Consider the following 15,161-nt stretch of genomic DNA (forward strand, 5'->3'; position numbering starts at 1 on the left):
GAAAAACACTAAATTCAACATCACAATTGCCTGTAACATGGGGAGAAGAAAAGAGTTTGAGAAGAACGCATAACAGGCTTCCACTTATCTGAAATGCTCTATTTTGAAGCTTGGTAGTGTGTACTTGAGTATTCGCGTAACAATATCTTTAGTTTTATATGCCTGAGATATTTGGTTAAAAAGATGAACAAATACAACATTCTGTTGTTTAGCGTGTGCAGAGAATGTGGCACTTTCTACTCTCACCCTTTGAAGTTGCCGTTGCATGCTATTCCAGGGTCCTGGCACTACCAGCCAGAAATGAAGGCTATCAAGCTAATGCAATCTACAATGAGCCTTCTGGAGCTCATTGAGGATACACTGTTCACATAAAAGAAAAGACAAAATAGAAAATAAAATTACTTTAGCTTCACAATATGTTTAATAAAAAAGGAACTGGGGGAGTACTACATCAGGAAATAACTAAATTATAGTCTTACCTCCATTTCCAACTCATTTAAAGCCATCAGTCAATTTCAGGCAATCTTGTCTGTCTCTATTTGCTCATAAGTAATGTGTGGGAGGGCAACATTTTCTCCTTTCCTTTCCTATCTACCTGCCAGGGATGCTTTGAGGATTTATTATCTGGTGGGCCCATAATGTGTTTGGGTAGCTTTAGGAAACACACTGGACAGATGAAAAGACAGAGAATTCTGAACAACACAATGTGGCAGTATGTTAATTTGGCAGGTCCACAACGTAAACCACAGCATATTTCATTGAATGAAAATACATCTGCAGTAATTCTACAGAGCACATGACAAGACACTATCTCATTTCAGATGAGTTTCAGAAGATCCCACAGGGATGGAGACTTGTTTTAACCTGCAACAAACAAGTGCAATCTCCTCTGGTATTACTAAGGCAATAGAGGGTTTCCTTTTAAAAGCTCAGGAATTTGGCAAGAATATTGAGTACCAGTGAACAGCAGAAGCCTTGTGGGACCATTGCTGATGATGGAAATCTGATGAAAAATCAATCTTGGAAGAGGAAAATTAGGATTTTCTAGAGTCAAAAGGAGAAAAGGTTTACATCTGGGTCTCTCTTTACCATCTGGCACGCATAGGTAAAAGCTGTGCTCTGTAGAGGGCATTGTCATGTTTCCATTCTGTGCTAGCGAATGGGATCTGTGCTGTGGTGAGGAGTGTGGACACCAGAGTTGGATGCAGACCTGGCTCTGCTCTGCTACTTCCCAGCTTTGTGACCCTGGGATATGACCTCACTTCTCTCAGCTTTGGTTTTCTTCATTTGAAAATGGGAACATGAAGGGTACCCACATCACAGGGAGGACTGCAGATTAAATGGTGAGATGAGGTCTGCAAAGGACTTAGCAAGAGCCAGACCAGAAGGTGATCAAGAATTGCTAGCTAGTGTGGTTGTTTAAAATCATTATTATTAAGTGCAGTTGTTTAAGGGAAATGTATATTATACAGATAGAGTATTAGAAAAGGGAAAGACCAAAATGCAGTGCTCTAAAATAGTAAAGCTATTCGAAGAAAGTGAAAACACTAATTTGAAAAGATACATGCGCCCCAATGTTCATAGCAGCATTATTTACAATAGCCAAGATATAGAAGCAACCTAAGTGCCCATCAACAGATGAATGGATAAAGAAGATGTGATACATATATATTGGGTTGGCCAAAAAGTTTGGGTTTTTCTATAACAGCTTACGAAAAAACACGAACGAACTTTTTAGCCAACCCAATATATACGCACGCGCGCACACATACAATGGAATAGTACTTGGCCATAAAAAGAATGAAATTCTGCCATTTGCAACAACATGAATGGACCTAGAGATTATTATGCTTAGTGAAATAAGTCAGACAGAGCAAGACAAAAGACAAATTCTCTCTATGCTATCACTTATAAGTGGAATTTAAAAGTAAAAGAATCGAATGAATATAACAAAACAGAAACAGACTCACAGAGATAAAGAACAAACTACTGGTTACCAGTGGGGAGAGGGATGGGGGGAGAGGCAAGATAGGAGTAGGGGATTAAGAGGTACAAACTACTAAGTATAAAGTAGATAAGCAACAAGGATATATTGTACAGCACAGGGAAATTTAGCCATTATTTTGTGATAACTTAAAATGAAGTACAATCTATAAAAATATTGAATCACTATGAAATTAGTTTCAGTACACCTGAAACTAATATAATATCATAAATCAGCTATACTTCAACAAAAATTAAAATAGTAAAGCTTTAGAGGATTCAAATAATAGAAAGTAGGTAAAGTATATGAAAGTAATCTGTGCCATGTGTTTTTCTGCTTCCCCACATTAAAAAAAATGATTTAAAAAACCAGATTTTGTATAAAGTAAGAGCGTCTCTTCAATCGTGGGAATACAGGATGACGAAGAGTGCCAGGAAAAATCAAATTATTTCCTTCTTTGTTAAATAAGCATAAAACATTCTAGGCACATAGCATTGAATGGGAGGCGCTGACAGGAGAAATATCTCCTCTGGAGAGCAGTGGGGTGTTTCCTGGAAGTAGGAAAGGGAGAAGGAGGGTTTTGAGCACATGAGCATTTGTCAGAGCCTTTATGCCCAAAAGATAAGTGCAGAGAAAGTGACTCTTTAAAGAAACATTGGGACTTCCCTGGTGGGGCAGTGGTTAAGAATCTGCCTGCCAATGCAGGGGACATGGGTTCGAGCCCTGGTCCAGGAAGATCCCACATGCCGCCGTGGAGCAACTAAGCCCATGTGCCACAACTACTGAAGCCCACGTGCTTAGAGCCTGTGCTCCTCAACAAGAGAAGCCACCACAGTGAGAGGCCCGCGCACCGCAACAAAGAGTAGCCCCTGCTCGCTGCAACTAGAGAAAGCCCAAAAGCAGCAACGAAAACCCAACGCAGCCAAAAAAAAAAAGAAACACATCTCTAGGTGATGGCATGAACTAAAAATTTAAAGTTGAGTAGAGAAAGCAAAAGCTATATTTGGAGGTTATTGACTGGACCAATTAAGGGAGGATGATGGTAAAAGCAAAGGCTATTTACCGAAGTATCAAAAATTCACAATAAAAGCCTTGGGAATGTATTCTGGGAAATATGTGGAACTAAGTAGAATTCCACCATCCTAATGAGGTGATGGCAGGTAGATATAGACACTGTCCCCCTTGCCACTATTTTCTCCATTATCTTCTACCCCCTCCCAGGAAGTACTGGCTAAGGGAGAAACCTCTCCCATGTTCATTCCTCTCTGGAAAACTTGTGTTAGAATCATTTTCCAAATCTTGTGACTATAATGAATCTAGAGAAAGCAGGACAAAGAAACAAACTCGAGCTTAAAACATATACATGTGTATATGTATATACACATATCTACATACAGATATATACATATCTGATTTTTAGCTTAGGTGGTTCGTAAGAGCAAAAACAAAAAAACCAAAACGAAACAAAACAGCCTTCTCAAGTCATAGGAAAAAAAAGTATAGGAAAGAATATAGCAAGACAGGGGCAGTCTTGAAGTACAGTATCTTATTCTGCGATGTTGGTACTACATGCTTTAAAATCAAATCATTTCCAGGATGAAATGGCAGAAAGGAAAATGCTCAATTAGACAGTAGCAATAATAATAGCTACTTTCTTAGGCCTACCACATACCCAGATGTTTTAATGTAGGGTTCATTTCATCACCACAGCAACCCTCTGGGGGCTGATCTTTCCCACCTCAACAGGAGAGGAGAAGGAAGGACTTGCCCAGGGTCCTTCAGTTGGGAAGGTTGAATGGATGCTGACACCAACCCAGGGCGACCTGACTCTAAGGCCATGTTGTCAAATATATCATGTCACATACCTTAGAGATACCTGGAAGGTGTCCTGTTGATGCTCTGAGGAGCGTTTACTTATCACAGGCACACCTGAGAGCTAGTTCAGCACAGCAAGCAAGGCCAGGCAAAGTGCTCTCTGGGTAAGCTGTGGAGGACTCCAAAGATGACAAATCAAGCAGTCACAGAGAAAGCTGGGGACAGGTCACATGTTCCAGAGCAGCAGTCTCAATAGGCCATAACCATCATGCCACATAGAAAGATTATTTTAAAAGGTATGTGTGTATGTGTGTGTGTGTGTGTGTGTGTGTGTGTGTGCGCAATGATGTACTCCTGCCTTTATAAAGACACTATCTGTCTCTGGGGAATCTATCTACCAGTAACCAGGATAGAAAATAATCCTTAACACTGGAAAAAATTTGCTTGCTTTCACTAGTGACTACCTTGGCCCCATTCGAAAAAACAACTGCACACATAGGAACACAAGATTTGGATTCACTCTCCAAAGTTAATAAATAATTACTGAATGAAGTAGTGCTGGAACAGAGAAGGGCAGGTAGAAGGAATGAAGCTTCAGGCCACAGTTAGGGATGGAAAGCACGGAGCGTGAGTCACCCTACAGCCCTTATCTGTCAGCTCAAGGAGAAAAGAACTGGCCTAGCCTGATGGGCACCATAAAAGGCGATGCAGGAGGAGGAAGAGGATGCACTGAAAGATACCCTTTTAAGAGAAACACAAATCCCGCGAGAACTGCCTAAGAAATTATCCTGGTCTTCCACTTCCAAGACCGGGCAAAAGAAAAAGTCCTTGTGGTTGTGAGCATAATTGTAGAAATGTACAAAACCAAAGCCTTGTTACTTCCTAAAGCAGATCGGTTTGGATAAAATATTCACACTTCACTGAGAAAACAAAGTGATTGCATGAAAACCATGCAGTTTAAACATGCATGTTCCAGTGAATATGTTACAGTGAAGAATCAGGTCAAAAAGAAGCAGTGAAGTTTAAAACAACTCCTTTAAACACAAAAGTAACTGTAGGACAGCTTGGAACATTAACTTAAATTCTTGTTGGGTATTCAGCACATATGCGTACAAGGCCCGCCATCTGCTGACAAGGTTTGGTACTGCTAATTTGGAAAGCACTCAGGAGGTGGTGGATTTTGGCAGAGGATAATTTACTCAATTTTGTAGCAAGTGCTCAACATTAAGTACTAATAACATTAGTCAGGTCTCAACATATGCAACAAATATCATATCTTGGACCTCATATCTTTATATTTTCTGTTTTACAATATAACAAGAATACCTACTTCTGGGCAGGAAGAAATTCTGGACTGGTAGGCCCTCCCAGTCACTATTCTCTTCCTCCTCTGTTACATAAACGGAATCATACAGTATGAATTCTTTTTAGTCTGGCTTCTTTCACAAACATTATGTTTGTGGAAGTCATCCATCATGTTAAGCATAGGAGTTGTTTCATCATTTTCTTTGTATGAACAGATCACAATTTTATCTACTCTACGCTGATGAACATTTGGATTGTTTCCAATCCTTGGCTATTACAAATAACACGTAGCTTTGGACATTCTTGGCTGTGTATTTTGGTGAACATATGTATGCATTTCTGTTGGGCGTATATTTGGGAGTGATACTGCTGGGTCATAGGGTATTCAAACATTTAAACTCAGTAATAATGCCAAACAGTTTTCTAAAGTAGTTATTCCAAATATATTCTAAACAACCACATATGAGAAAACATATGAGAGCACTATATACTTGCCAACTTGATGTTATTAGGCTTTTAAAAACTTTTAGCAATATTAGTGGAAATGTAGTAGTATCCTATGACTTTAATTTTCATTTCCCTGGTGACTGATGAGAGGAGTGTCATTTAATATGCTTTTTAGTTATGTGGGTATCCTTTTTTGTGAAAAGTCTCTTGCCAGGGAGTTCCCTGGCAGTCCAGTGGTTAGGACTTGGCACTTTCACTGCCATGATTCAATCCATAGCTGGGGAACTAAGATCCCGCTAGCCACATGGCCCGGCCAAAAAAATAAAAGTCTCTTGTCCACTTTTCTATTCAGTTGTTTGTCTTTGTTTTATTGATATATAGGAGTTCTTTACAGATGCTAGATATGAGCCCTTTGTCAATTATATGTATTACAAATATCTTCTTCCTCTTTCTTCTTGTCTGTGGTATGAAACATATGGTGATTTAAGTACAGAACAATATAGCATCAAGCAGAAGGGAAGAGAGAATTAACATACTCAAAGTCCCTTACATTGTCCAGAAAGTTGTTAATTGACTAATTGCATTAGAGTGTAATAAGTCAGGGATACAAGCGACAAATTCTATGGTAATCACTAGAAGAAAAATAAAATAATGTATAACTTACCAGTTAATAGACAGGGAAAGGGATGACAAAAATATTTGACTAAACTAAAGGAAGGCAAGAAAGGAGAAAGCAAGGAACATAAAACTGGTAGGACAAAAGGAAATTTAAAAACTCAAATATATCAGTAATTAAAACAAAAAAATATGAAGATTGAAAATTAAGAGATGGAAAAAGGTATTATAGGAAAATTGTTACCAAGAGAGCTAAAGTATCAATTTTAATATCAGGCAAAATAGATACAGACATAGGGGACAAAGAAGAACAATATATACTCACAAATAAAATAACAGATTAAGAAGACAGGCTGTTTAACTCTCCTCCCACCCAACAGAAGATATCAGAATATATAAAAAAATGACTGGCAGAACCATGGGAAGCTACAGATGGATCAATAATTATAGTTCGAAATTTAAGCACACTTACCTTAAAAACTAACATATCAAATTGCCAAAAGATAAATATATATATAAATCTGAGTAACAGAATTAATAAAGTTACCCTAATACAGATTTATTAGAACCTTAAACACAACAGGTAAAGAATACAATTTCCTTTTGTAGCATACTTGGAACATTCACAAAAATAGACTATGGACTAGGTCACAAAGGAAGCTTCAGTAAATTTCAAAGAGTTGATACTATACAAATATGTTTCTGCCCACAATGCAGTAAAATTAGAAATCAGTAACATCAGAATATCTTGAAAAACCCCATATATATGCAAACTAGAACACATATCATTTGAATAATATCTGGATTAAAGAGTAATTTATAAACTAAGTTATGTGAGTGATAGTGTTACATATTAAAACATGTGGGATAGGTTAAAGCAAGACTCACATGGACATTCTGGAGACTATCTTTGATATTTGGGTGAGAAAGCCTTTCTAAATAAACTCTCAAAGCATAAATCATAAGGTTAAAAATTAATGGATTTGACTCTAGAAAAATTAAGTTCCATGCCATGAAGAACACCACAGACAAAATTAATAAATGAGCGATAGATATAAGAAAATATTTGTAATATCGCTAATTTATAATATATAAGAAAATCTCAATTATCAATAAGAAAAGCACAGGAAACTCCAAAAGAAAAATGAGAAAGAATGCTAACAGGCTATTCACAGAAGGGGAATCCAATGGCTAAGCAGTATATGAAGAGGTACTCAAAATCACTAATAAGAGAAACGTAAGTAGAATTGAAAAGTAATTAAATAGCACATATATGCATCAAGGTGGCAAAGGTTAGAAAGACCAACAATGCCAAACATTGTTGGGGATGTGAGAAAACAGGAACCCATGTACCCCACAAGTGGGAATGCAGATGGGTGTAGCAATTGGCCAGTATGTGGTGAACTTGAAGTATGAGTGTACCCTGTGACCATGCAGTCCTACCCTTAGAGTATAAACTCAGAAAAGTCTCTCTGAGCCTCCTAAGTGGAGTTGCACAAGGATGTTCATGGCAGCACCATTGTGGCAGCTGGGAGCTGGGGATGAGCTGAATGCCCACTGCTAGGAGAACAGACAAGCACAGGATGGCAGATGCATTCTATGGAGCACAACAAAGTAGCCAGCAGCAACAACTAAAAACAGTGCTGAGTGGACAAAAGTGAGAAACAGAATGAGACACATACTGCAAATTTATACAAACTTAAAACGTATAAATACAGAAAACAATGCTATTTATTATTCAGAGATACATATTTAAAGACATAAATCATTGTTTAAAAAGGTTATCTATGATCTGTATGTGACAGAATGAGAGTAAGGATCAGAGATGGAAGGAAAAAATCAATTTAAAAAAGCATATCAGGGACTTCCCTGGTGGCGCAGTGGTTAAGAATCCTCCTGCCAATGCAGGAGGCATGGGTTCGAGCCCAGTTCGGGAAGATCCCACATGCCGCGGATCACGTAAGCCCATGTGCCACAACTACTGAGCCTGCGCTCTAGAGCCTGCACGCCACAACTACTGAGCCCTCGTGCCACAACTACTGAAGCCCATGTGCCTAGAGCCCATGCTCCGCAACAAGAGAAGCCACCTCAATGAGAAGTCCATGCACCACAAAGAAGAGTAGCCCCCCACCCTTGCCACAACTAGAGAAAGCCCGCACGCAACAATGAAGACCCAACTCAGCCAAAAATAAATAGATTAATTAATTTTAAAAAATGTTAAAAAAAAAAAGTGTACCAAAGGTTTTCATGGACTGATGAATTCTCTGCACTTCATATCCAAAAACACTCCCAAACAAACAAATTAACAAGAGTGGACTTATGATCACAAAAATATCTTTAAAAGCATGAGTCAAAGTTAGTCCTTCCCAGCTTCCATTCATATGGAAGCATTAGGTGTGCTCCTTCAAGGCCCTTTCCTTCTTAAAATGAGTCCATTGGGTCCCTGAGTTCTCTTGGGAATCAACCTATATGTGCAGTCTGATTATTAATTTACACTGAATTCTTCCAGGCTTGGTTAAAGGCCGCCGCATAGGTCTGCTGGGGATTCTCTGCCTCTTCTAGAATAGACCTTTCTCTGCCCTCTTCCTCCCACAAACACATCCTTCCAAAGAATGGGTACATCCTCTGTCACCCCACTGCTCTGGGGAATTGGCTTGGGGTTGGCCTTTGGAGAGGGATAAATGTGCTGACTACCCAAAGCCCCTTCTCCCTCAGGCTCCAACCATTATATCTCTTCCACCTGGGTTTATTTGGTGAGTGTGGGTTGGGGGTAGGGAGAAAAAGGAACAATCTTCTCATTCTCATGAGATATTCAGATACCTCTAAGATCTTTCAGATACCTCTAAGATCTTTCTCCTTTGAGGCCTTAATCGTAAAATCAATGTATTGAAATATTTTAGACTAGAACAGTAGGGGAAAAAAGGAAGATGGGGGTGTGGGGAGGGGAGGGAAGGAAACAAGGGCAGGAGGAGAGGGGCAGGGAGAGCAGGCAAGAAATAGAAAGTCAAGAGAATGACATCAGGACTCTTGGACCCAGGGGTGGGTATGAGAGCACTACACATTTAGTGAAGAGTGCCACTGACGTACATGCCTTGGTTGTGGCTGCTCTGACGTGACTGTCGTCCTCCTCTTTTACTTCTGGACAATGGCCATGGAGAAGCCACCGACACAGCACCATGCAGAAGCTCCTCCTGCCTGAAGACAGAGTCTTCTGGCAAAGAACCTCCAGGAATCACGTATACAAAATGTCCTAAACTGAAAACTTACTGTGCAAATGACAATTTGATCTGCGTTTGAATTTCTATCCATTCTTCCTTTATAATCCTTCCACATTGCAGCAGCTCCTTTGAAAGTCTCTCTGCTTTTGTCAAATTCTCTGAAGCTTCCTTAAACCTGAGTTGTGTTCAGGAAACTTTACACTTGGTGCTACATTCTGGGGCCCTAGTTCCTGGACATCCTTGGCTCTCATACTTCCCATCACCCTTCCTGAGTCACCTGTCAGCTTTTGATTTGGCCTTAAAAATTAAATATAAGCATTATGAACAGTATTTCTATTTGTAAAGATTAGAGGCAAAAGGATACTTTTGAAGGGAGAGTAAGGCTCTCCCCATGGTATGGAATAACTCAACCGAACACTTGAAAACATCTGTATTGTCATTGTAGGGACGCACAATGGCGTTGGTGAGGATTTCTTTGGCTTTTTCCGCATGTTGTTTTGCTTGCAGTGACAGTCCTGTGGACAAAGAAAAAGAAGTCTCAGTTTCTCTTTCATTTCAGCTGGATAGGAATATAGTTATCTCTGGCCAGGGAATCTAATGAGGTCTCCTTCATATATCATCAAGTGGCACATGGAGATATATCGGGACAGCATGAAATACCATCATGACTATAAGAAACAAAGAAGTGTTTCACACCTAGGACTCAAGATAAAAAATTTTTCCCAAAATGGTCTTTTTAGAAATAAACATAATGAGCAGGAATTGAACAGCTTTGAAACTTCACCAATATCAGACGTAAAGTGTTATGAATAATTATAAAAAAACAAACAGAATACAAAGACTACAGCATTCTGGGCAGGAAATAAAATATTCATGAATTTTAATCCTGGCTTTGTGACAGCAATCTTAATGAAATACTAAAAATTCTGAATCTTCTGCTCATCCATCCATAATCATAACTTTAGAGAGTTATTTTAACATAATACAAATATGACAATATCTATAAAAACTGACAAACAATTCCAATGAGGTAAGGGGCTGATGTGCTACAATCTCTTATTTCTATGTGGTAATAGACTGATATGAATCAAATGAAGTTTAAAAAAAGTTATTACCAAGAACTAATTTCCGGTGGGTTCCAGCGTTCTTCCATTGGCGTATTCATTTGTGGTAAAGGTGACACTGAGGATTGCTATTTAGGTTTCAGGTTTTTTCATTTTCCCACATCCCCATCTTCTTCCCCACAATGACACACCCTTCCACCCACATCCTAATACTCCTGGTCTTACATTCTTCATTACATGGAACTGTATCTCAAATCTCTAAAAAGAGCTGTCAAATTATGAAATTCATTCTGTTCCTATGTCTATAAAACAGAATATATTTTCTGAGGGAGAAAATCCAGGGTATGCTATTCCTATAGGAACACTTACAGAATTTTGTCTTATTTTTTTTAAAAGTACACAATCAACCTACCAGAAATCTATTAGTGCCAACAATGTATGCAACATTATAAAAGACATGATGAATTTTGGTCCATTTCCTCAAGAAACTTGAACTCAATCTACAAGAGGCAGCATGGGTTGAGGTTCAAGAACACTAGCTCTGAAATCAGACTGCCCAGAGTGAATTCCCTGCTCCAACACTTACCTGAAATGTTGGCCCCAGCTTCCTCGACTGTAGACAGGAATAATAACATTACCCACCTCATAGCACTGTAGTGAAGACTGAAGGAAATTATACATGGAAAATAGCATGGTGCCTGGCACTCAATAAGACCTTAATAAATAGTAGATACTGCTTTTACTTTAAATTGAGAAAAAAAGACTATAATGCAGAAAGGTAGCAGACTGTGGAAGAAAAACATTGTTAAAAAAAAATCCCCGATGCTAGGACACTGGTACTGGCAACCAAAATCCTAGATCTGAGTCTCAGATCAGCTATCTATTAACAGTGTGACCTGGGGCAAGCTGTTTCAACTCAAACTAGTTGTTTCCTCTGAATCTAGAAAATAGGGGGTATAGGGGTATGGTTTGAACTAGATGATCTCCAAGGTCCCCTCTGGCTCTAATAGTCTTTGATCTAACAGGTAGGAGCAATCTATAATCAGATTCGGCTAAATTTATTGGGTGGCAATTGTGTGCTTAGCATTGTGGTGTTTTTCACTTCTGTTTGTTTATTTATTCACTGGGCCAATCCTGGGAAGTCAGTGCCATCATATCATCATCATTATCATCGCTTTTCAATTGAAGAAACAGAGTACAGCAATGTACTCTTGTACCTCTTGTCCTAGGTTGCCAGTCCATGTTTTTGCCTTCTCTGCATCCATTCTCCCTTCCCCTGTTTTCTTTTGAGGATGCCCAGCCCCTGCACACTCAGTCCTTGTGATTTAGCCAAGGCCAGCCTCTCCCCAAGGATCCAGTGGAGCCAAAAGGCAGGTCTAGCCAATCAGACTCTTTCTTGTCTTTGGCATACAACTCACATCAGCCCAATAAGAATACCCAAACCCTGAGATTTTGGAGGAGAGACACTCTTGTTTTCCTGGGAATGCTGAGGAGGGAAACCTAAAGCTGCTGGCAACCTTGCTGCCACCATGTGGGCAAAGTTTGGCTAAGAATGGAGCCAATACAGAGAAAAACAGAGTCAAGTGGTGTGAAAAGGGAGGAATGGAAATCTGATCACAATGTTTCAAAACGTGGATCTGGCTAAGTCTACAGTAAGTTTTACCCCTGGATTTTTAAGTGTATGGGCCAATGAATTACCTTTTGTTTATTGCCAGCTTGATTTAGCCCTTTATTTTTTTTGTGGGGGGGGTGTCACTTATAGGCAAGAGACTTTCCATCAATACATATGTGAATGGATACTATTTTAGGTCCCAACTCCACGCCCTGGGCCATTTCTACAATGCCTTCAAAGCTAACAAATTAATTATCTCCTAAGAACTACATTTAAGATCATAAAAAACAAAGCTCAGAAGGGCTAAAGTCTTCCTTCTCTTTTTTACATACTGTATTAAAACATCTTATTGACTCTTTGTGAGAGGAAATGGCTCTCAATGTGTAGAGAGGAGAAGGTCCAAGAAAACCTGATCCTTCTAAAGTTAAGTCAAATTTGAGGAAAAGAGCAGAAACCAACCAGCCGGTCCTCCTCAGCCTGAGGCAGACTCACCTTTCAGCTGGAGGTAGCCCTGAGCCAGGTTAACATGCGCCTCCGCCAGTTTCCAGTGTGAGTCACCATAGCAGATCCTCGTCAGCGCCACACAGCGCACAAGCTCCTGGAGAGCCTGTTTATACTGGAGGAAGGGAAATGGGCTCATCAGTTAGACAACAAAGCACAAAATCAACTTGTATTTTTATCCATTCAATATACACTTATTGAGTGTCGATTATGGGCTGGGCATGGTTTTAAGGACTTGTGATACATTAGAGAACAAAACAAAGATCTGTCTTGGATGGCAGGGTATTCATCTGGTTGGGTGAAATAGACAATATACATAAAAAACCAGTAAAATTTATAGTGCATTTAAATTTATAGTAAATAGTGAAAAACGTTATGGAGTAAAGACGCTGCCCGTCAATGAACAGCTACTACATATTCAGGCACAACAAGTGGGCGAATGGTGATAGTTTTCAAATAATACCTGTTAGTTCTCAATTCAAACACCTTCTTTAGCAGCTGGGATATTAGCACAGCAAATGAGGTCAGCAGGACTTTACAAACAGATTTCATTAAAGGATTAAAGCACATTTTCATCCGGAGCCAGGACAAAGAGAATAGCGAACCATGGATTCCAGCTCCAGGTCAGCTTAGAGCAGCAATACACTCAAAGCAAGACTGGTGGTTTTAAAATACAGCTCCAAAATTCTTTGACACTCCTTCCATACAGAGATGGTGGTCTATGTCCCCTTTTCTTTGAATCTGGGTTTTATGACTGTTTGGCCAAAAGAACATGGAGGAAATGATGCAGCGCCACTTTTTAGACCCAGTTCTTAAAGAACTGGCAGTTTCCACTTTTTACTCACTCTTGGAACTTGTTATGGGCTGAATTGTGTCTCCCACCTCCAAATTCATATGTTGGAGTCCTAGGTACTTCAGAATATAACTGTATTTGGAGAGACGGCCTTTAAAGAGGTGAGTAAGTTAAAATGAGGCTGTCAGGATGGGGCCCTAATCTAATATGACTGGTGTCCTTGTAAGAAGAGAAAGGGACACTAGGAATGGGCACACACAGAGAAACACATTGTGAGGACACAGTGGGAGGGCAGGCATTTGCAAGTCAAGGAGCGAGACCTCCGAATAAAATCAACCCTGCCAACACCTTGACCTTAGACTTCTAGGCTCCAGAATTGTGAGAAAATAAACTTCCTTTGTTGAAGCCACCCAGTCTGAGGTATTTTGCCATAGCAACCCCAGAAGACTAATAACCTAACCACCATTCCCTGAGGAAGCCTAAGCGGCCCCACGGAGAGGCCTACATGGAAATGTGCTGGTGGCAGCATTAATCGGTCAGCCGCGGGACTACGCCACCCTGGAGTTGGATTCTCCACACCTGTTGAGCCCAGCTGATGCTGCATGGAGCAGAGCTGACCAGATCTCACTGAGCTCTGCACAAATTGTGCATTCATGAGCAAACTAAATGGTTGTTTTTGTTTTATGCCACTAAGTCTTAGAGTGTGATACAGTAATAGATAGCTGGAATAGCAAAAGAGGAGGTGGGAGGTACAAAGCTGAAGGGGGCAAAGCAGAGGAAGAACTGTAAGAACAAGGACAGAGTTGTGGAAAAGACCCAGTACACCCCCCACCCCTACTCCCCCGGTGAATGCCTAATCTCAAAGGACCTGCACTTCCACAAAGTTCCCATGTGAGTTAGAAACACTTTCACCTTGAAACAACATTCCTCTTGACAAAAAATGCATACCCAGACAGTTGACCACAGGACAGTCGCTTTTCTGACCTAGCAAGAGAGGCTGGGGAACACTGTGCTCACTCCATAGTGATGAAGGAAGATGGAGGTGTGGCTTTTTCCTATAGTAACATTTTTCTTATTACAAAAGTAATACATGCTCATTATCAAAATACAGGTGAGCAAAAAAAATAAAAAATAATAAAAAATCACCTGCCATCTCACCTCTTAGAGACAACTAGGCAGCTAAATTTCTCTCTATCCTTCATTCCTATGAATTTATCTATACATATTTTTTCTTTTTAAAAATAGGCTTATAAGCTACATATAGGTTTGCAACTTTTCACAATTTGTGAACATTTCTCCATGTCATCTTCAATGATAATAATTTTTTATGGCTGCATAGTATTTTATTGTATGGATATATTATAAGTGAGTTACTCAACCAATAGCTATTGAGCACTTAGGTTGTTTTAAAATTTTTTCTCTCTGAACATCCTGTGTGGATAGATTTGCTCATATCCATAAGCATTTTCTTTTTTTTATAGCATTCTTTTTTTTATAGATATAAATTTATTTATTTTATTTTATTATTTATTTTTGGCCGCATTGGGTCTTTGATGATGAATGCGGGCTTTCTGTAGTTGCGGCGAGCAGGGGCTACTCTTTGTTGCGGTGCGCAAGCTTCTCATTGCGGTGGCTTCTCTTGTTGCAGAGCACGGGCTCTAGGTGCGCGGGCTTCAGTAGTTGTGGCACGTGGGCTCAGTAGTTGTGGCGCACGGGCTTAGTTGCTCCATGGCATGTGGGATCTTCCCGGAACAGGGCTCGAACCTGTGTCCCCCTGCATTGGCAGGAGGATTCTTAACCACTGCGC

The 15,161-nt window shown here is 39.8% G+C and overlaps 1 protein-coding gene across 4 annotated transcripts in view; it reads right to left on the reverse strand.

Moving 5' to 3' along the window:
• The window catches only part of TTC23 (tetratricopeptide repeat domain 23), a 126,448-nt gene that overhangs the window by 65,424 nt on the left and 45,863 nt on the right, over positions 1-15,161 (reverse strand). For all 4 annotated transcript variants that reach the window (XM_036841880.1, XM_036841877.1, XM_036841879.1 and 1 more), the window contains 3 exons: positions 12,553-12,676; positions 9,749-9,899; positions 9,434-9,559 (listed from right to left, as the gene is read on the reverse strand). In XM_036841880.1, the coding sequence (XP_036697775.1) occupies positions 9,434-9,559; positions 9,749-9,899; positions 12,553-12,676 (401 nt within the window). The remainder of the gene's footprint in view (positions 1-9,433; positions 9,560-9,748; positions 9,900-12,552; positions 12,677-15,161) is intronic.

Source organism: Balaenoptera musculus, chromosome 2 (assembly GCF_009873245.2).
Source record: "Balaenoptera musculus isolate JJ_BM4_2016_0621 chromosome 2, mBalMus1.pri.v3, whole genome shotgun sequence".
Taxonomy (NCBI): Eukaryota; Metazoa; Chordata; class Mammalia; order Artiodactyla; family Balaenopteridae; genus Balaenoptera; species Balaenoptera musculus.